The sequence below is a fragment of the Thunnus maccoyii genome, chromosome 7 (assembly GCF_910596095.1).
Source record: "Thunnus maccoyii chromosome 7, fThuMac1.1, whole genome shotgun sequence".
NCBI lineage: Eukaryota > Metazoa > Chordata > Actinopteri > Scombriformes > Scombridae > Thunnus > Thunnus maccoyii.
The window spans coordinates 33787300-33807775 of NC_056539.1; the positions used below are offsets into that span (position 1 = coordinate 33787300).

At 40.0% G+C, this 20476-nt stretch overlaps 1 protein-coding gene across 4 annotated transcripts in view; it reads left to right on the forward strand.

The window, feature by feature from the left end:
• Nucleotides 1–17530, forward strand: part of patj (PATJ crumbs cell polarity complex component) — a 148210-nt gene extending 130680 nt beyond the window's left edge. For all 4 annotated transcript variants that reach the window (XM_042416601.1, XM_042416602.1, XM_042416603.1 and 1 more), the window contains 14 exons: nt 278–343; nt 4345–4432; nt 5963–6069; nt 7237–7320; nt 8677–8870; nt 10133–10280; nt 10968–11054; nt 11939–12110; nt 12252–12289; nt 13736–13858; nt 13994–14098; nt 16191–16294; nt 16392–16515; nt 17325–17530. In XM_042416601.1, coding sequence (XP_042272535.1) covers nt 278–343; nt 4345–4432; nt 5963–6069; nt 7237–7320; nt 8677–8870; nt 10133–10280; nt 10968–11054; nt 11939–12110; nt 12252–12289; nt 13736–13858; nt 13994–14098; nt 16191–16294; nt 16392–16515; nt 17325–17471 — 1587 coding nt within the window. In that variant the 3' untranslated portion in view covers nt 17472–17530. The remainder of the gene's footprint in view (nt 1–277; nt 344–4344; nt 4433–5962; nt 6070–7236; nt 7321–8676; nt 8871–10132; nt 10281–10967; nt 11055–11938; nt 12111–12251; nt 12290–13735; nt 13859–13993; nt 14099–16190; nt 16295–16391; nt 16516–17324) is intronic.
• The last annotated feature ends 2946 nt before the right edge of the window (nt 17531–20476 follow it).

Below are 20476 nucleotides of genomic sequence, written 5' to 3' on the forward strand. Positions count from 1 at the left end.
TGTATTTTGTGAAGCACCTTCTGAAAAACTCTGGTTTTGAAAGTCTCTATAGAAATAAAGGTTATTATTATCATTATTACTATATTTATATAGTAATCATCAGTCAGTTTGAAGTTTAAAACAGTCCCTTGTTTTGTCAGCGGGTGATAAATGAGACCTCAGAGTGTTTGTTCCAAATATCCCAGAAACCTGCTTCTGCTGACTGAATCAGGACATCATGGACGCTTCCCCTTGACCCAGTCTGCTCTGTGTGTGTGTGTGTGTGTGTGTGTTGCAGAGGCTGAAAGGTGCAGAGTCTCCAGAAAATGAGCTTCAGGCTGTCGGGGTCCTGCCGGAGCAGCAGGTAATGACAAATTTAGATCATCATACAAATAATGTGAGTTAACATCATCAACACTTCCTGTTTTGTTACAATGATTCCAGCTTCACCTGCTTTTCACCAGAAGTTCTGTATTTATTTGGACGTGTACCTGAGCCTTAAAAAAATCCATTTTATTTATTATTTATTGAAACATTCAAACCAACATGGATCTGTAGAAAAACAAAGGAAATGGGATCAAATTTTAAAACTGTAACAAGGTTTTATACACGGTTCATTTCAGAGCTCCAGTTGTAATTGTCTTCATCAACAGCAGCTGGTTTCCATCCTAATGAAGCACAAATCCCTCCGTCTTCCAGGATTTCACTGAGTTTTCTTTGTGATTATTGTGACCAAAAATGCTCGATTTTGCAGCGGCTTTTCTCAAAAATTGCAACACAATTTGCAGTATTTTATGTGCTCTTTTTGCTGTTAAGTTGGGAAAAATTGCAAGCAAAGGAAATTAATGCATTTTTAAAAAAAAACTACTAATGAAAAGTCATGTGTTATCACTTCCTTGGATAAAAAGCATCCTGCATATCAAAGAAACAACAACATTTCAGTGCTAATTTTTGAATTTATTTTCTGAACATGAGATTTGTTTCTGTCCAGTGAAGATTTCCGCTTATGGTCGACCACAATGTTACAAGGAGTACAAAACTGTTTCCCTCCACTGTTGTGCAAAACATTTGGGAATTGTTTTGCTTGTCTATGGCGCCATTTTTGTTGGCAGGTGAGATTTGTCCGTCTTCCAACCACCACACCAAACGCCACGATTGGTCCAAATCACAAGCAGTCTGTTGATTTGGACATTTCATGTGGAAAAGTTTCAGTAATTTAGCAGCATCGCAAATATTGCAGAGATTTCTTGAATTTGCGTTAATTATTGCGATTGCAGTTTCCTGGAAGGAGCGGGAGTCTTCCTGTACGTCATCATTTGTTCACTAAATCTTTTTAATTTTGCTTTTATCAATACATCAACGTGTACACCACATGAAAGTGTAAAAACCTTTTTTGTGATATTCCGACTTTTTTCGAATTTCCAGCATTTCCACTCATGTTTTTATGCGCTAATTGAAAAAGCGCATAAACAAGGTGGATGGAAACACATCCACTGAGAGCAACCATCCTCCAGACTGCACTCAGTTCTGTCTTTTTTCTTTTTCTGAAAATATTTCCTGTAACATTTACATCTAGATAGAAATTAACAGCCACTGACACTTTTCTTTTCTTTTGAACACAATCTTTTATTGAATTTTCAAGAACAGAATGTGATACAAAGCACAAATGACAGCAGAGAAAGATTATAACAGATCGCAAAAGGAATGAAAAGAAAAGCATGGCATGTAGACATACACATTACATTGTACAGAAATCTCAGAGCTTGGATTCATTACAAGGATCAGGGAGCACACAACTAATACAAAGGAGTAAAAAACCCCGGAGAGAGCAGTAAGCGTTCCCAGGAGCGCTGGAAACGACGCCAGGCCACAGTACAACGCTCCCTGCATACTGTTCTGCTGTGCTGTTTGGGTAGTTTAGAAGTAGAGCCCACAGCTTATCAAAAAACCTCTCATTCCCCTTCAAGACTGAGCTGTACTGGCAAAACTTTAAAGAATTCTCCATAGCACTGGTAACAGTGGGAGGTCTGGGCTTAATACGCTGAAAAAAAATGCATCTTCTTTTCGCTGGACTACTCATAGAGAGAGAGAGAGCCCTTCGCCTGAAAGACTCAACAGAAACGAACCTGGATTCAACTGTATTTACTTATTAAAAATAGAGTTAAATTCCTGTGAGACTCTTTCCCAGAAATTAAATATCTATCATGCTTCTTTCTTGCACTTGACACAGAGGAGAGAAATCCCCAGACAGGAAGTTGTAAGGGATTGATGTGAGTTCTGCTACCTGAAGGATCCTGGACCGACTCTGTTTTCCCTACTGACTGTATATAAATTTGGACGTCATGACAGCCCCCAAAAAGTGAAGCCAAAACATCTGGATCGCCCCCCGGTGGCTGGCTGCTGTACAGGTCATAAGCCCCGTCCCCTCCATGTTAGCGGTTGACCAAATTAAAAAAATCCAAGTACACATCAAGTAAATTTTTCGTTTTCGTTTCGTTTCGTCATTTTAGGTTGTTCTTATCACGCTGATGTTTGTTAAAGTGCTCATTTTTCTGATAAATTTGTTTTTAATCCCTTAACATCCACCTTTTTTTTTTTTTTTATAGAATTTTCACCTATTTGGCGAACTGTGATGCCATGATGACCCTAACCCCTAACCCTAACCCCAACCCTACCCTACCCTAACCCCAACCCCGACCCTACCCTACCCTAACCCTAACCCTAACCCTCTAACCCTAACCCCAACCCCACCCTACCCTAACCCTCTAACCCTAACCCCTACCCCCAACCCTAACCCTACCCTACCCTAACCCTAACCCTCTAACCCTAACCCCTAACCCCAACCCTAACCCTACCCTATCCCAACCCTAACCCTCTAACCCTAACCCTAACCCCAACCCTAACTCTACCCCCAACCCTAACCCTACCCCCCAACCCTAACCCTACCCTACCCTAACCCTAACCCCCCTAACCCTAACCCTAACCCTACCCTATCCCAACCCTAACCCTCTAACCCTAACCCTAACCCCCTAACCCTAACCCTACCCTATCCCAACCCTAACCCTCTAACCCTAACCCCAACCCTAACCCTACCCTACCCTAACCCTCTAACCCTAACCCCTTACCCTAACTCCTAACCCTAACCTAACCCCCTAACCCTACCCATTACCCTAACCCTCTAACCCTACCCTATCCCAACCCTAACCCTCTAACCCTAACCCTAACCCCAACCCTAACCCTACCCCCCAACCCTAACCCTAACCCTCTAACCCTAACCCTAACCCCAACCCTTAACCCTACCCTAACCCTACCCTACCCTAACCTTAACCCTAACCCCTAACCCTAACCATTACCCTAACCCTAACCCTAACCCTTCATTTGACAAGTGACATCTTCTAGTTTCTGGAAATGTGCTTGTTTAGCATGAGGCTAAAACACAAACAAAACTACATAAGTTCAAATAAGGCTCAAAAAAGTGTTTTTGGTCCTCGTCTATAATGAGTCATATTTGAATAACAATAATTAGGACATGCTTTATGTCAGAACTATGCAGAACACCATAAACCTTCTACATCTTTTCAGCCTGTATAAAATTCCAGACCTCTAGGACTAACCTTATGGGAGCTAGTTTTTAGTTTGTGGTGTCACTGGAGTCCCTGAACCTCTCCAGTCATCTCCAATTAGCCAAATTGCTTTGACTCATTACTGTGTGATGCTATCGGTGGATGTTAAATGGTTAATTAGTAATTTGACGATGTTAAAAGGAGATGTGACGTCATGATTGACAGCTGTGACAGCCCCTTTCAAACCTCTCAGACTCTCATCCAAATGATGTCACACAAGCAAGATGGCCGCTCCTGGAAAGGAGACATTTTGGCTTCACTTTTGCATAGTGGCAGGAAGTGGAGACGCGTCATCCATATTTATATACAGTCAATGATCAGAACCTCTCCAGACTCATCCCCCGGTCTCTCACAGACGCCTTTAATCCTCTCAGTGTTGAGGGACTGTACTCATCCGTAAAAGTAAGATATGAAATTCCTGCTACATAAAAAAAGTCATTCAGTCAGCCAGAAAAAGCAAAACAATAAATAAAAAAACAGTAAAGATAAAAATGTTCAACTGAAAAACATGAAACCCTGAAGTGTTCAATACAACGTTCATTACAAATAAAACAGAACACTGGTTCATATTTAAACCCTCTTAAATGCAGACGAAGCATCAAACAATCAGTTTGTCTCCTTCAGTTCTTTTCTTTCTTTCTGATGTTTATCTCATGTCTGAGCTGATTGATCACTGATCTGACCGTGTGTGTGTGTGTGTATGTGTGTGTGTGTGTGTGTGTGTGTGTGTGTGTGTGTGCAGTCCTGCAGGTCTTACAGCAGCTCCAGTAAACAGACCACAGCAGCGTCTCCTCCTCTTATCAGCCCCGACCTGCCGACCGCCAACAGAGGTACAAACACAGACAGATAATATTCCCATTTCCTCCTGTGGAGTAGCTCAAGGTTCAGTCTTTGGTCTTTTATTATTTTCTATTTATATGTTACCTCTGGGTCAAACCTTTCAGAAGTAACACATCCATTTTATGATCTATTTCTCTTTTGACTCCAACAACACAACTGGTCAAAACACAATCCTGTCTTACAGATATTTGAACTGTCTCTCTTCAGTTAAACTCAGATAAATCAGCAGCTGTTGTCACAGGTCCAAATCCCTCCAGTGAGCACTTTCCCCCCTCACTCAAAACCCAGAACAGAAATCTGTGTGTTATCTTCGACAACAGGAATGTCAAAGCTGTCATTCGTGCTTTCATTACATCCAGTTTAGATGTAACTCGCTGTGTTCCTGTCTCAGCCAAAACAACCAGAATGCTGCAGCAAGACGACTCACAACATCCAATACATGACGCCTATTTTAGCATCCCTACACTGGTTATTTGTATCTTTTTAGAATTGATTTTAAAAAAATGTAATGATTTCTTTTAAAGCAGGTTTGACATACTGACCTCCTACGAGTCTGAATGCAGCCTGAGATCCTCCAGCAGAGGTCTGTTAGTTAGTAATTCCTCAGTTAAGGCTAAAAACCAGAGGATATCGACCCTTTAGAGTCTGGAACGACCTGCTGGAGGAGATCGGGCTCGCTCCGTTTCCTCTTTTAAATCTGTTATGTGGAGCGGAGCAAAGGCAGGAGACTGCATTTGGGTCCACCTGAGCAAAGCTGAAGAATAACTTCTTTATTTAGGCTCGAGTGCAGGCAGAGCAAAATGTACAGAACAAAAGCAGAGCAGAACAATCCAACAGCACTTAACTGGAAACCAGGACTTAAATACAAACAGGAGATGAGGTGCAGGTGGAACAGCAGAACAGGAAAGGAGCTGATTGGCTGGGAGGACACTGGGAGGGCAGGACTGAAGAGACTGATGCAGGGCACACGCTAACATTTTAATCCTTCAAACATACAAGTGTAACAACAAAAATCTGACAGACTGATACTGTCGAATCATTTTAGCGTGTTAGATATTTACAGAACATCCAACTACAGATTCCCCTTTGATCTATCCATGAATATCAATAGAGAACAGATCAATAAACACAAAGGGCATCTATGGTAAAGTGTCTGTTCTTCTACTCAGTCCAGACTTCACACCACAGGGAAGGAAGATGATGGTCTCTGGTGGATAAAACAGCTAAAGCTTAAAGACACACCTCTTTAGAATTTCTCTCTCTTGAATCAGTTATTCTTTTTGTCTTTTAATGGTTCATACCTCACTTATTATTACAGTATCAATTCTACTTTTATAAAATATTTATCTGGTAATTTTGCCTGTTTTTATGTCTTTGTAAAACACTTTGTAACTTGTTTTTGATAAGTGCTATATAAATAAAGTTATTATTATTATTATTATTAATAATAATAAAGTCTTTATAACCTGATAATCCTGCGTTAGTCTAATAATGAATCTTCTAACTCTTCTTCTCTGCAGACCCGTCGTGCTGCGCCGTGGTTCCCGGTCAGGAGACGGTGTTGGAGATCTGTAAAGGTCGATCAGGACTGGGACTCAGTATAGTGGGAGGACGAGACACACAGCTGGTAACACACGTTCTCAGACATGACTCACTAATTGACTGATTGATTGATTGATTGATTGGTTTACTTGTGTATTTGAGTGTTGTGCTTACAAAATGCTAGACCCCAACAACAACCAGGATGGTCACATGACAAATCATAATATATACAAATATATATTACTATGTATTTTTACCTTCAGACAACACTCAACACTCAAACATTTCTCTTCAGAATTACCTTTTTATCTTTTTATCAGGGTAGTTATGAGGTAGCAGGTGTGAACTTTCTCTCTGTGAGCTTCATCAGCAGCTCTTTGTCTTGTTTATGCTGATTAATGCTTCATAAAAACAGCAGCTCAGAGACAATTCAGCAGAAACATACAACAAGCAGCTGGAAGAGCTGAGATAACCTGAATCATTTCTCTATAAATATGTTTTCATTCGCTGTTTTTTTTATGCATATTTTCAATATTGCATCAGAAAACCTGAATGGAAATGCTGGAAAAAAACAAAACTGAATGATTTTATTCTTGTCTGAGGTGTAACAGGATAAAAATCAGATGTAAACAGACTGAGTGAATAAATGATGACGTCATGAATCATGTGACTGAAGAGCTGAAAACATCAGATCTGTGTGGAGCGATGATGAGGAGGCTGTAACCTTCCTCACATCGATACATGAAACTAACAGAAATGTCATATTTCCATCATGTTTTCCATCGTTTGAGCTTTGACTGCCACTGTTTTAATGAGGTCATCTTGTTGTTTCTCTTCTTCTGCAGCAGTTTAACTGACTGGAGAATTAGCGCCACCTGCTGTTTATCTGCTAATATTCACAGCAGCAGCAGTGGATGGAAACAAACATTTTCTTTCAATGATTTTCTGTAAATTCGGTAAAAATGAGCCACATTTAGACGGAAACCTGACTGGACAACATCACAGAGCTGTTTCACAGGCTGAGTTGGAACAGTAAACTGTAGAATCCGTGGAGTGACCCTTTAATCTAATTAACTGAGACAAAACTTAATTAAATTCTTTGTCTTTCCGTCTTTCCTCTGTACATGAAATGTCATATTTCCATCATGTTTTCCATCATTTGAGCTTCGACTGCTGCTTTTGATTTTTCTAGAAATTGAATTAAAATTTGAGCAACATTTGGACGGAAACTTGACGTTTGTGTCTCCTCCAGGACGCCATCGTGATCCATGAGGTTTATGAAGAAGGAGCTGCAGCCAGAGACGGACGCCTGTGGGCAGGAGATCAGATACTGGAGGTACTCATATACAGTACTGTTAATACTTTTACTACAACTGTTACTACTGTTACTGCTACAGCTGCTAACGCTGCAGTTACTGTGACTAGTTGAAGCTAAAAAACTCTGATAACGATATACAGGAATCTGTGTTGTCACTACAGCCCATCTGTAAACCAAGCTGATCCTGTACAAGCCGTTATATGTTGAAAATATAGTCTGATTATTCGGATCTCCATCAGTTTTTGTTTGTTGTTTTATTGTATTGGATCAGGAGACGAGTTTATCATAAGAGTCAATATGTCAGATGTAAAGGTCCTTTTGAGAAGTAATTCTCCTTTTCCTCAGTGAAACTCCTCTGTGATTCAGCTCTTTCATTATCAAGCAGACATTCAGATCCATCTGTGTCCTGAGTTACAGTAACTGGTCATGAATGAAGCCGACAGCATCCTGCAGATTAACGTACTGCTTTCTTCTGGAGAGAATTAATGAATTAAATTAATTAAGTTTACTTTGACTAATTACATCAGCAGGCCTATTGAGCAGTAGCACCGTATCAGCATACTTAACGCCCGGTTCAAAGTAAAATTCAATGAGCTGATCCACGCTGGGCCGTCGCGCTGGGAGCAGCTGAGCAGAAATAGACTCGTGTGGCTCAGAAGGATTATAAGAAGAAAAGTATTGCAAGAGAACATAAAACATATTGCAAAGAAACACACACACACACACGTCTCACCACGACCCTTGAGGGGCTCCGTACTTCTTCATTTACTTCTTTTAAAGTAGATTTTATTAAGTCTTTTTCTTTCTAATCTATATTATATTATTATTTTATTCACATTTTACAAGTCACCTTTTTCCTTTATGTTTGTGTGCGTTAGTTTCCATATTTACTGTCCTGTGTGTTTGTAAAGCACTGACATCTGCCTTCGACATGTATGAAAGGTGCTTTATAAATAAAGTTTAATCAAACAATCAATCAATCAAGCTTTCACAAAGTGGTCACTGGTCTTCCAAACAATTTAAAATCATATTGATCCATAAAACAAGAAAATTATAAATATAAAGATTAAAAAAAAAGTGAAATAACTCAACATGAAAATGTAGACGTGACAAACTTACACTAAAAACCAAACCAGATAACTAAAAGTAAAGACATCAGATGCTGTTTTGGTGACCTTTTGCTGCGTCTTACTGTCTGTAAGAGCAAAGAATGAAAGAAAATAAAAGATTAAAACCATTCATGACAGGCTGATAACTGTACATGTGTCTCCCCCTGCTGGACAAACACTGTAATACAGCTGCTGCTGCTGCTGATGATGATGATGATGTTGATGATGATGCTGATGATGTTGATGATGATGCTTGTATGTGCAGGTGAACGGCGTTGACCTCCGCGGGGCGTCCCATGAGGAGGCCATCGCTGCCCTGCGACAGACGCCGGCGAAGGTCCGCCTGACGGTGCTGAGGGACGAGGCTCAGTACAGAGACGAGGAGAACCTGGACCAGTTTAAGGTGGAGCTGCAGAAGAAGAGCGGCAGAGGACTCGGGCTCAGCATCGTCGGGAAGAGGTCCGCCTTAGCAGACACAGCTGACACATCACTGACATCACCCGTGTTATACAGTAGAAGAGGAAGTACTCAGATCCTTCACTGCAGTAAAAGTACCAATACAGCAAAGTACAAATACAGCAAAGTCCTGCTTGAAAAGTCCTACTGCAGTAACAGTACATAAGTATTATGAGCTTGATGTAGTTAAAGTATTGCAGTAAAAGTACATAAGTATTATGAGCTTGATGTAGTTAAAGTATTGCAGTAAAAGTACATAAGTATTATGAGCTTGATGTAGTTAAAGTATTGCAGTAAAAGTACATAAGTATTATGAGCTTGATGTAGTTAAAATATTGCAGTAAAAGTACATAAGTATTATGAGCTTGATGTAGTTAAAGTATTGCAGTAAAAGTACATAAGTATTATGAGCTTGATGTAGTTAAAGTATTGCAGTAAAAGTACATAAGTATTATGAGCTTGATGTAGTTAAAGTATTGCAGTAAAAGTAGTGGTTTGGTCCCTCTGACTGATATATTATTATATATGACATCATTAGATTATTAATAGTGAAGCATCAGTGTTAGAGCAGCATGTTACTGTTGTAGCTGCTGGAGGTGGAGCTAGTTTACACTACTTTATATACAGTTAGCTAGTTTAGTCCAGTGGTTCCCAACCTAGGGGTGGGGCCCCTCCAAAGGGTCAGCAGATAAATCTGAGGGGTTGTGAGATGATTAATGGGAGAGGAAAGAAGAAAAAACAAAGTTCTGATACACAAATCATCAATCATCAATTCAGTTTTTGGACTTTATCTCTAATCTTTGATTTTTGCTGAAATATTGGATCATTTGAACATTTATTGAAATGAAAGCATGTGAGAAGTTTAGAGGGAAAAATCACTATTTGGTGGAGCTGTTAACAACTCATAGACATGTGAAATGTGACCCCGACTACACACTGCTTTTTGTAAGACGTCAAAAGCCAAAAAGGTTGGAAACCACTGGTTTCATCTTTAACAATGTGTTGTATTTTAAAAGCTTGTTATATTATCCATTGTGTCAAATCTTCATCTGAAAAGTAACTAAAGCTGTCAAATAAATGTAGTGGAGTAGAAAGTACAATATTTCCCTCTGAAATGTAGAAAGTAGCATCACATGGAGATACTCAAGTAAAGTACAAGTACCTCAAAATTATAGTAAAATACAATACTTGAGTAAATGTACTTAGTTACTTTCCACCACTGATGTTATATAATGATAAATGTGTGTGTGTGTGTGTGTGTGAAGGAGTGGCAGTGGGGTGTTTATCTCTGAGGTGGTCAGAGGAGGCGCCGCTGAGCTGGACGGTCGTCTGATGCAGGGAGACCAGATCCTGTCTGTCAACGGAGACGACACGAGACACGCCTCCCAGGAAGCTGTCGCCGCCATACTGAAGGTCTGTAGACGTGTGAAAAAAGGCGGTTTCAGCAATCCTGGTGTGATGAGATAAAAACATGTAAAATTGTTTCTGTATCTTTAAAACTTACAATTGGTTGAATTGTGGTGATGTTCCCAATCGATAAAAGCTTGTTTGTTTTTTATAACAAGCAGCTCAAAGGTTCAATTACAGTCAAACAAGATGCTGAGATTTCTAGCAGCAGGCTTGTTGTATTCTGACTGACTGACTGGCTCAGTTCAATTGAAGAAAATTCTTAGTAATAATAATAATAATAATAATGGATTATATTTATATAGTTTTTCCCAGGAGGTCTCACATCCGAGTACTGACCAAACCGAAGTGAAATCCTGCTACTATAGTTTGTTTACGTAGCCTCCGGAGCCGGAAGAAGCTTCCTGAAGCTGACCAATCAGAACAGAGTGGGCTCATCAGGAGGCGGGGCTTAAAGAGACAGGAGCTAAAACGGCCTGTTTCAGACAGAGGCTGAACTGAGGGGCTGCATAAAGGACCAGTAGAAGATAAATAAGGAGTTTTTAACTGGAAATCATGGAAATACACCTGGAAATGTGCAGAACTGGTGTACAGGGAGGTTTGGAGGCATGAAAGACAAAGTATGACAATCACTCTGTGTGTGTGTGCGTGTGTGTGTGTGTGTGTGTGTGTGTGTGTGTGTGTGTCCTGCAGTGTGCTCGGGGTCCAGTCTCGTTGGAGTTCGGCCGACTCAAAGCTGCTTCCTGGATCTCATCCAGACACAACTCGCAGGGAAGCCAGGTGTGTGTTGTGTGTCTCGTCTGTGTGAGAAGCATTTTGACTTTTACATCTCGAGTTCAGTCTGGTCATGACATCTTTTTCAGGTTGATTTACGGTTAAGGTGTGAATTAGACTAAAGCTCCATTCAGACAGGATGAACATCACAGAGGGAGAGGTGGGGAATTAAATGAACTAATGTGAACCATGGAGAAAAGACAGGATCTGGTCTGTAATAGACATTCAGCAAAGCTTCTCCTGAGTCACCGGATACTGCGTGAGGTGAGGAAGAGTCAAAAATCGTCTTCCTCGGAGTCATAACTGAGTCAGAACTGAGCAGAACACAGACATGAAACACATGTTGACATCATGCAGTGTGACTTTACACTCCCCGAGGATTCATCATCTCTGATGTCCGTCAACAATAAACCTCCATCAATCATCACATGTTTATATGAGAGGCATAAATTAACTTTTTAATATGAGCTTTATTACCTTTTATATTTTAACATATCTTTTAATTATGAGAGCTGTTAGTAATATTAACATTAGAATGTAATACTGTTACTAAACTGGAATTATTTACGCTGTTTTTATTATCTGTTTGGTTGTGTTCTCTCTTTGAATTGAAGTGAATTTGACAAAATGTAAACAAATCAGGTGTTAAAAACGTGTCTGAAAGAGAACAGCAGCTCCTTCCTGTAGCTGACGATACAGCAGCACATCTGATCAGTTTTTATGGGTCTTTTATTTGTTTCTGTCGTCATATCGGTTCAAACATGTTTCCATCTGTCAGATCAGAAAAAACTCAGATCCAGTGGCGAGCAGGAGGAACAATAAAGCTTTCAAGATTCAATAACAGAAACAAATCAAATGCTGACTGGATATAAACTCTCTCTCTCTGTCAGATGAGTCATGTCAGTGGGAACAGCTCAGGTGTTGTGGCTCCGCCCCTCACACAGACCCCGACCTCAGCTGATGCCGTGACCTCTGACCCCCCCGCCTCCACCGGCCCGCTGCTCCTCAACAACAACATGAAGCCCCCCGGTGACATCACTTCCTCCCCTGCTGACAGCACAGGTACGAAAAACAAAAGCTCCTTTAAAACACTCGTTGTTGCTTTTCTTTGCTTGACATCACAAACTATAATCAGACGATAATAACTAATATTTATAGTGTTGATTATTGACTGATTGGTTTAATGGTTTTGTGTGTTTGCAGGAACAGACGCCGGCATCCGTACGGTGGAGATCACCAGGGTAACGTCCACACACACACACACACACACACACACACACACACACACACACACACACACACATTCCCTCTAACTTGATGTCGTCTGCAGGTTCTCTGACCTCTGACCTCTGTACATTATGTTGTCAGCATCAGCAAAGTTAATCCAGAGAGAAATAATGTTTAAAGACTTCATACTCTGAACTCCTGTAGAAGGACGAGTTCACGTCTGTCTTAAAACAACAGTCAGGAGTCCAAATAAACAATGAAACATGTTTTTTTTAGTGCCAAAGTTCCTCTTTTTGTTACTATACTTCCACCTGCAGCTCAACAGGGAAACACTGTCCGAGGAAACACAAAGAGGGAATTTGATGCTAGAAAGACTGTAAATGTGTCAGATATCCACTTGATATGACTAACTCACACTGCTGAAGCTGAATATAAATGACTGTGTGGACACACTGTGGATCTTTTAATATCCAGTATGAACAGGAGGAAAGATTACAGACACCTGACTGCTGGTTTAAGACACACTGGGAACACTGTGAAGATGTTCTTTAAATGTGTCTTCAGGTTTAGCAGCGAGAGCTTCCTCTACTAAACAGACATTGAAACAAAGCCTTCCTCCATCTTTTCATCTCCAGCTCCCCTGATGCTAATCTGGGAGCTCCAGATGGCTCCATTTAGTGCCTCAAATCAAACAAGTCGCTTCATTTGGCTATCCGCGGCGGTTTGAAGTGTCCTGATGGTGGATTGGCTTAAGGCTTTTAAAAATAGGCTCACTGCCTGCCCGGTTACAACCTAAAACTAGAGCTTCAATATTTGCCCGCTGTTTACCGGAAACATGCTGAAGACCCAGCAGCTCACAGGCCTGTATCACTCATTAATGTAGATGCAGAGATTTTTGGTCTCCATCACTTCCATTGAAAGCACATTTGAAGGATCTTTTAATATCCAGTATGAACAGGAGGAATGATTACAGCGAGGAAAAGACTGGGAACTGGTCCTTTAAGGGGTCGAAGCTGCTCCTGTTTTTTTCCTCTGCAGCCACAAACATTCAAGATGAGTTCAGATTTATTGATGAAGAGATCGGTTCAGTTCATACAGAGCAGCCACAGAGGTTCAGTGTCTCGTCTCAAACTCAAAACTAAACTCTGTTGATGCCAAATTCATGTTTTATTGTGAACTTGCCGACATAATAAACATATAACACATTAACATTTTTATATTTTGACACATCATAATTTTGTATGCAGCATGTTATATATATTTATTGCCTTATGATATTTTTTCAGTTTGTATACAAAAAAACACCAGTTAAGCACAAAAACATTTTCTTGCAATAATATAAAGAAACATATTTGAGAGGAAGTTCAGGACTTCTTCTCGACCTGTGTGTCATATTCTCTTTAACTTTTAATCATAAATAATGTCTTTCTTCACGTGTTGGTCTGTCTCTTCATCTCCAGGGTGCGAGTGACTCTCTCGGGGTGAGTATAGCGGGGGGGAAGGGCAGCCCGCTGGGGGACATCCCCATCTTCATCGCCATGATTCAGGCCAACGGTGTCGCCGCCAAGACGCACCGACTCAAGGTAGAGAGAGTTTGTGTGTGTGTGTTGGTGGTTATGAATGTGTGTGTCTGTTGGTCTCACTGAAGCTGTGTGTGTGTGTGTGTGTGTGTGTGTGTGTGTGTGTGTGTGTGTGTGTGTGTGTGTGTGTGTGTGTAGGTGGGAGACAGGATCGTCAGTATCAACGGTCAGTCTGTGGACGGTCTGTCACACAGCGAAGTCGTCACCATGCTGAAGAACAGCTACGGAAATATCAGCCTGCAGGTAACATGTGCACACACACACACACACACACACACACACACACACACACATCTGAGTACAGAGTCATGCTGGACATTTTTTTTTTTAAAAAGTACAAAAATTGAAGCAGCAGAACCAGATTTTTCATCTTTTTTATCACACACATCCTTCTCTCTTGTCAAAACCTGGGATCCTACATTACCCACAATGCACCTGTACAGATTGCGTCTGTAGCGGCGAATGTAACCTGGAGCTGCTAGCCAGAGATGAGGAGCTACAGACGTCTACTAACCTCACTCTGTTCTAACTCCACACCTCCAGATTTATTTACTTTTCAAACTTGTAGTCATCCCTAATCGACACTGTGACATCATCAGTGACATCATCAGCGACATCATCAGCCCCCTCTGGAGACACACGAGACTTTTTACACTTATAACACCTGGAGACACACGCTGAGGTGGAAAATCAGTGCAGTTCATCTTTAACTTTCCACCTAATTTCATATAAATGTGTTAAGTTTTTAAGACATCCTGCTAACTAGATGTTATATGATACATTTTATTACAGGCAAGATGCAAAAGTCTCATTTATTTACACCACAGGAAGGAATAAAGCACGTGCAGAGAGAAACTGAAAGATGGAACCAGACTGAGAGAGTGAAGTGTTTTCATAGATTATTATGATGTTTTCTCTGCAGCTCGTATTGATCAGTGTGGCTCCACTGCTGACTGTCATACCTGCACCTGTGTGTGTGTGTGTGTGTGTGTGTGTGTGTGTGTTTTATCAGTGTGGTCCAGCTGACTGAGCTGTGCTGGTGCATGCTGGGAGTGTGATAGCAGCAGGCAGGACAGGCCTTTATGCTAATGAAGCTTTATCAGCCTGCAGCAGATACACAAACCCTCTCTCTCCAACCTTTTCAACCTCTTTATTTTCTTCCTTCATTCATCCAACACAAAGTCTCACACTGAAATAAGACAGAGAGAGTTTATATTTGGCTCGGGCAGACACTATGTGGTTTCCATCCACATGGTTTTATTTGCATTTTCAATTTGAGTGTAAAAAACCAGAGTGGAAACACTGTTTCGGGGAAAAAAAATTGGAAAAATCTTGAAATATTGCAAAAAAGTGTTTGTTATTGTCTGAGGAGTAAAAGTAAAATGTAAACTGAGTGAATAAATGGTGACGTATATGAAGCATGTGAGTAGGGATGGGTATCATTAGGATTTTTCCATCTCATTGTGCCGCGGATGTGCACTGCGACAGCGTCACTTTCGGTTTTGAGCACAATTAATTTGTGCGCACAAAAGACGCAACATCTAAACGGTCCCTTATCAGTTCTTTTTTCATTAATAAAGAATTGCTTTCTTAAAATATATTATTTTAATCTCAGCCAGTAGCTGCGTTTAGTAGAATTTGACTAGTTTTAATTTACGTTACAGACTAAGATAAACAGTCATAACAGTTAGCTGTTAGCATAAAACATACAGGTGGTGGATGGGACACTGCGGGCAAAGCAGATGAAAATATCTTAAGCTTTTCTACATGTTTATGCTTTTTGAACAGGTGTTTTGCTAAATTACTCTTATTAGCTTTTTACCCGCTATGGTTTTATTACACTTACAGTAACGAGCGTAGTTGTTGAGCTCAAATCAGTACATGAAACTAACAGAAATATTGCTGCTCTTTTAATGACGTCATCTCGTTATCTCCTCTTCTTCTACAACGGTTTAATGGCACCGACTGGAGAGTTAGCGCCACCTGCTGTTCATCTGCTAATATTCACACTACAGCGGAGGATGGAAACAAACATTCACAACATTTTCTTTTGCCAATAATCTGGAAAAACAGTTCAAATTTGTGCTACATTTGGATGGAAATGTAGCTACTGTACAGATTCAACCCAGTTTTAACCCTTAATTGATCACTGTGGACTAATTTTGTCGTGCAGTTTGACGTCATGATGTCTGACTAATCATGGCTGTCGGACATTTTTTTCATGAATATTAATTGATCTTCATGTGGAAAATAATTTGTGGAGCGGTCATTTAAAATGAATGAATTAAAATAGATTATTCTTTCTATCTGTGTGTGTGTGTGTATTGTGTCTCAGGTGGTAGCGGACACCAACATCAGCGCCATCGCCAGTCAGGTGGAGAGTTTGTCCAGCAGCTCCAGTCTGTCAGCAAACACTGACACACACACAGCAGAGCCAGAGTCAGTACACACACACACACACACACACACACACACACACACACACGCTGCAATACTTTAACTACATCAGGCTCATAATACTTGTGTATTCTCTCAGGGGTCCGCGGCCTCGCAGCATCAGTCTGGAAAAAGGCTCGGAGGGACTCGGCTTCAGCATCGTCGGAGGCTTCGGTAGTCCACATGGAGACCTGCCGATCTACGTCAAGACCGTCTTCAGCAAGGTCAGAACATGTCCAACTGTCTGTTTGTACGCGCTGAAATACAAACTAAAAAACTAATCTTAACTCAAGGCTTTCTACACTGATGAAGACCAAGACATGTGACTGAAAGGTCCAGAGAAGAATGACTCACAAGACACAAAAATTAAGTTTCACACTCACAATAGATTTGTTTTTGATATATTTGTTATCATGCTAACATGCTAACATTGAGCATGTAACGTTTAGCATCTTGTCATATTTATATGCTAATTGAATGTTAGCATGTTAACTGTACTTTGAGCTTAATGCTAATAAACCTTGTAAAAGGAACGCAGTAACAGTATTGACAATACTAGCATGAGACATTAGCATGATAACATGCTAGTGATAGCATTGGTATATACTTTGCAGCCTTAGCATGCTAACATACTAACCATTACATGTTAAATACTACAATGTTAATATGCTAATTATGCATTAGCATGGTTCATGTGTACTTTAAGCTTACATGTTAATGGAAAAGAGTCACAGTAACGCTGTTGTGTTAAAATGAACAAGCATTAGCATGGTAACATGCGAGTGATATTGTGTGTATGTTACCATAATAACGTGCTAATATGCTAACATTATATGTTAAATACTACTATGTTAATATGCTAACTATAAATTAGCATGGTTCAGTTGTACTTTAAGATGAATATGTTGAACCGTGCAGGTAACCAATCACAAATAACTGTAACACAGATGTTCATGCCCTGTGTGTGTGTGTATGTGTGTGTGTGTGTGTGTGTGTGTATGTGTGTGTGTGTGTGTGTGTGTGTGTTTTTCAGGGTGCGGCGGCGGTGGACGGGCGTCTGAAGCGAGGAGATCAGATCCTGACAGTGAACGGAGAGAGTCTGCAGGGAGCGACACACGAGCAGGCCGTCGCCATCCTGAAGAAACAGAGAGGGACTGTCACACTGGACGTCCTGTCCTAACACACACACACACACACACACACACACACACACACACACACACACACACACACACCTGCATGCACTGACACACATATACAAACACACAGAGCTCCTGTGACATCTCCAGATACATCACACACACACACTTTGACTCTTTGACGGATCATGAAATCTGATCTTCCCAATGTGCAAAAAAAAAAAAAGAAAAAAAGAAGCAGCATCAAAGACAAACACACTTCCTGTCCGGACAGACTGGTTTGTGAAACCACTGATGTCTGAAACCAGAGAGAATCTCTGCAGCACGACCAGACGAGTGTCTCCACGTGAACACCTGAAAGAGTTTTTCAACCTTAAAGGACGAGTTCACAAGTTTTCAGGAGCCCAAATGAACATTAAACCTGTGTTTCTTGCTGTAATCGTTCCTCCTGTTCATACTGACCATTAGAAGATCCCTTCCGTCCAAATGAGTCAAATCAAGTAGATATCTTTCAACGTTACAGTCTTTTTAGTGCCAAAGTCCCTCTTTTTGTTACTATACTTTATATTCCTGATGAATCCATTAGTTTGTTCTGTTAAATGTTAAAATGGTGAAAAATGTTGATCAGTGTTTCCCAAAGCCATAGACCTGTCCACAACTCAAAGATATTCAGTTTGTTGTCATAAAAGACTAAAAGAAACCAGAACATATTTACATTTGAGAAGAAGGAATCATTTGGAGAAGGAAAGCCTCTTTCACTGTTCATATGAACACCTGACTGCTGTTTTAAGACACACCTGAAGAACTGTGAACCTGTCCTTTAAAGTCTAAAAACTTTAAAATTTGAGATTTAACAGAATTGTGACATTTGAATATGGACTCAAATGCCAGAAAAGTCTTTTCTTGACCTGAATATCATCTTAAATAAGTGACAATATGGAGTCATGATGGAGAATAATATGACAACAGGGACGTTTGTTAATATTCCAGAGGAACAAAAGGGAAGTGTTGCTGAAAAGATGTCACATGTTAGCTTAGCATCTCCTGTGTGTAAAAAGCTTGTTAGTTAATTTAGTAAACAGTAACTCATCAGTCCAAACCTTGATGACGTGTAGCTGCTGCCATCACAACTCTCACTACCCGGGCTGTCCACATACTTTTGGCCATATAGTGTTAACATGCATATGTTTTGTTATAAGAGGGAAACTTCACTCTGACCGTTGTGACTTGTTTGATAATGAAGAATTACTCTGCTAATCAGATCACTGCAGGGTTTTCATTTGTTTTCATTTATTTTTAATATTCAGAAATTAAAAAAAATAAAAATCTGATTCAAAAGTCTGTGGGATTAAATGTGTGTCATAATAATTGAACAAAATCTCCCAAAAATATCAAACAAAAAAAAAACCCTCAAAGGCAAAACTTATAATAATAATAATAATAATGATGATGATGATGATGATACCAGAGCGCTTCATATCCTCACTTCTCTTTCACTGATCAGGTGTTACAGAGCTGCGTCGCCATTGGCTGGTTACTTTTGGAGGGAAAGGTCAGCGGTGCAACGAGTGGTCCGACTTAAATTATTAAGAGTCTTATTAATTTTTCTCAGGTTATTATTAGTAATTATAAATAATAACCATTTATGGACATTGGTTAAAGAACGTGAGGCGATAAACTTTATCTTTGTTCGTCAACTTAGGTCTAGTTAACATATTCAGCAGCCAACAAATCTATATGGTTATTTATAATTACTACTAATAACCTAAGAAACATTAAGAAGACATTAACCTTCTATTAGGATGGCCAGCTGCACTCTTTTATAGTTTATTTGTAAGTTTTGCTTTTGTCTTTTTTTTAATTCACTTTTCAATTTATTTATATTTTTGATTTAATTCAGTTATTACGACACAAATTTCATCCCATAACAGTTATTCAAAACATGTTTGAAAGTCAGATTATTAGCAGCAAGTTAAAAAAATGAATTTAAAGGTCCTCATTTTGATTTTTCACTTCATTTTGTGTCGGTGGAAAAACACTCGTTCATGTTAACGCAGGTGTGACGGTCCTGCACACCCACACAGGTGTTTCCAGGTGTTTCCTGATTAGACCTCTGCTCAGGGTGACGTTAGTCGGCACTATCATGGAATTATGTGACGTTCCAACAAAAATGTGTAAGTTATCCAGCGTTTAAAGGTGCAACCGGAGAGTGAGGGGATGTCAATCAAGCACAATCTGCCCGCACAGTCCTGAGAGGAAGTCTAATCAGGCTAAATACGTGAAAACACCAGTTGGGGTGTAAAACTGATTAAAGAGCAGCTGAAAATCTGGTTTTTGCTGCCCTCCGGTGATGTAGAAGTGTACTCCAGGGTGTGTCAGTACACCGTGACATCACTGTTGGTTGTGGTTACAGGTGCAGCAGACTGTGAAACAGCTTGTAAGTTACTCTCATTGGAAAACAATGAGCTGTAATTAAACATATACAATGATATACAGTATGTACGCAAACATTACCTGAAGTTTATCATCACACTTCTGTTAAATTTGGTGATTTGGTCTGTTAAAGTGTCTTATTTAGCCAAACAAGGTCTTTACATGCTTATAAAAAGTGCCATCATTTGGTTTATAATTGTGGAAAATAAGATGTTTTCAGTTCAGTGGTGCACATTTAATTCCTCGTACAAACACGTGCACACAGACACAGTAGAGGTGATTTAATCCCATTTTTCTTCCAGTAATGAATCCATATGACACATAAAAGGAGCTTTATATAAATGTTAGATACATATGTGTCTCCATGGAGATGACTCTCAGGACTTGGTGGGCATGGAGACCACCTGTCGCCCCCGGCAACAGATACAGTGTCTTCCACATGATCGTTATCATGGAAAGAAAAATTTAAAATGTATCTCCATGGAGATTTAAAATGAAAAAAAAAAAAAAAAAGGCTCGAATAACATCGTGGAATAAAAGGAGCAGAACAACATTTAATAAAATCCTCTTGTCACAGAGATCTTTAGCCTAGCTTAGCACAAAGACTGCAAGC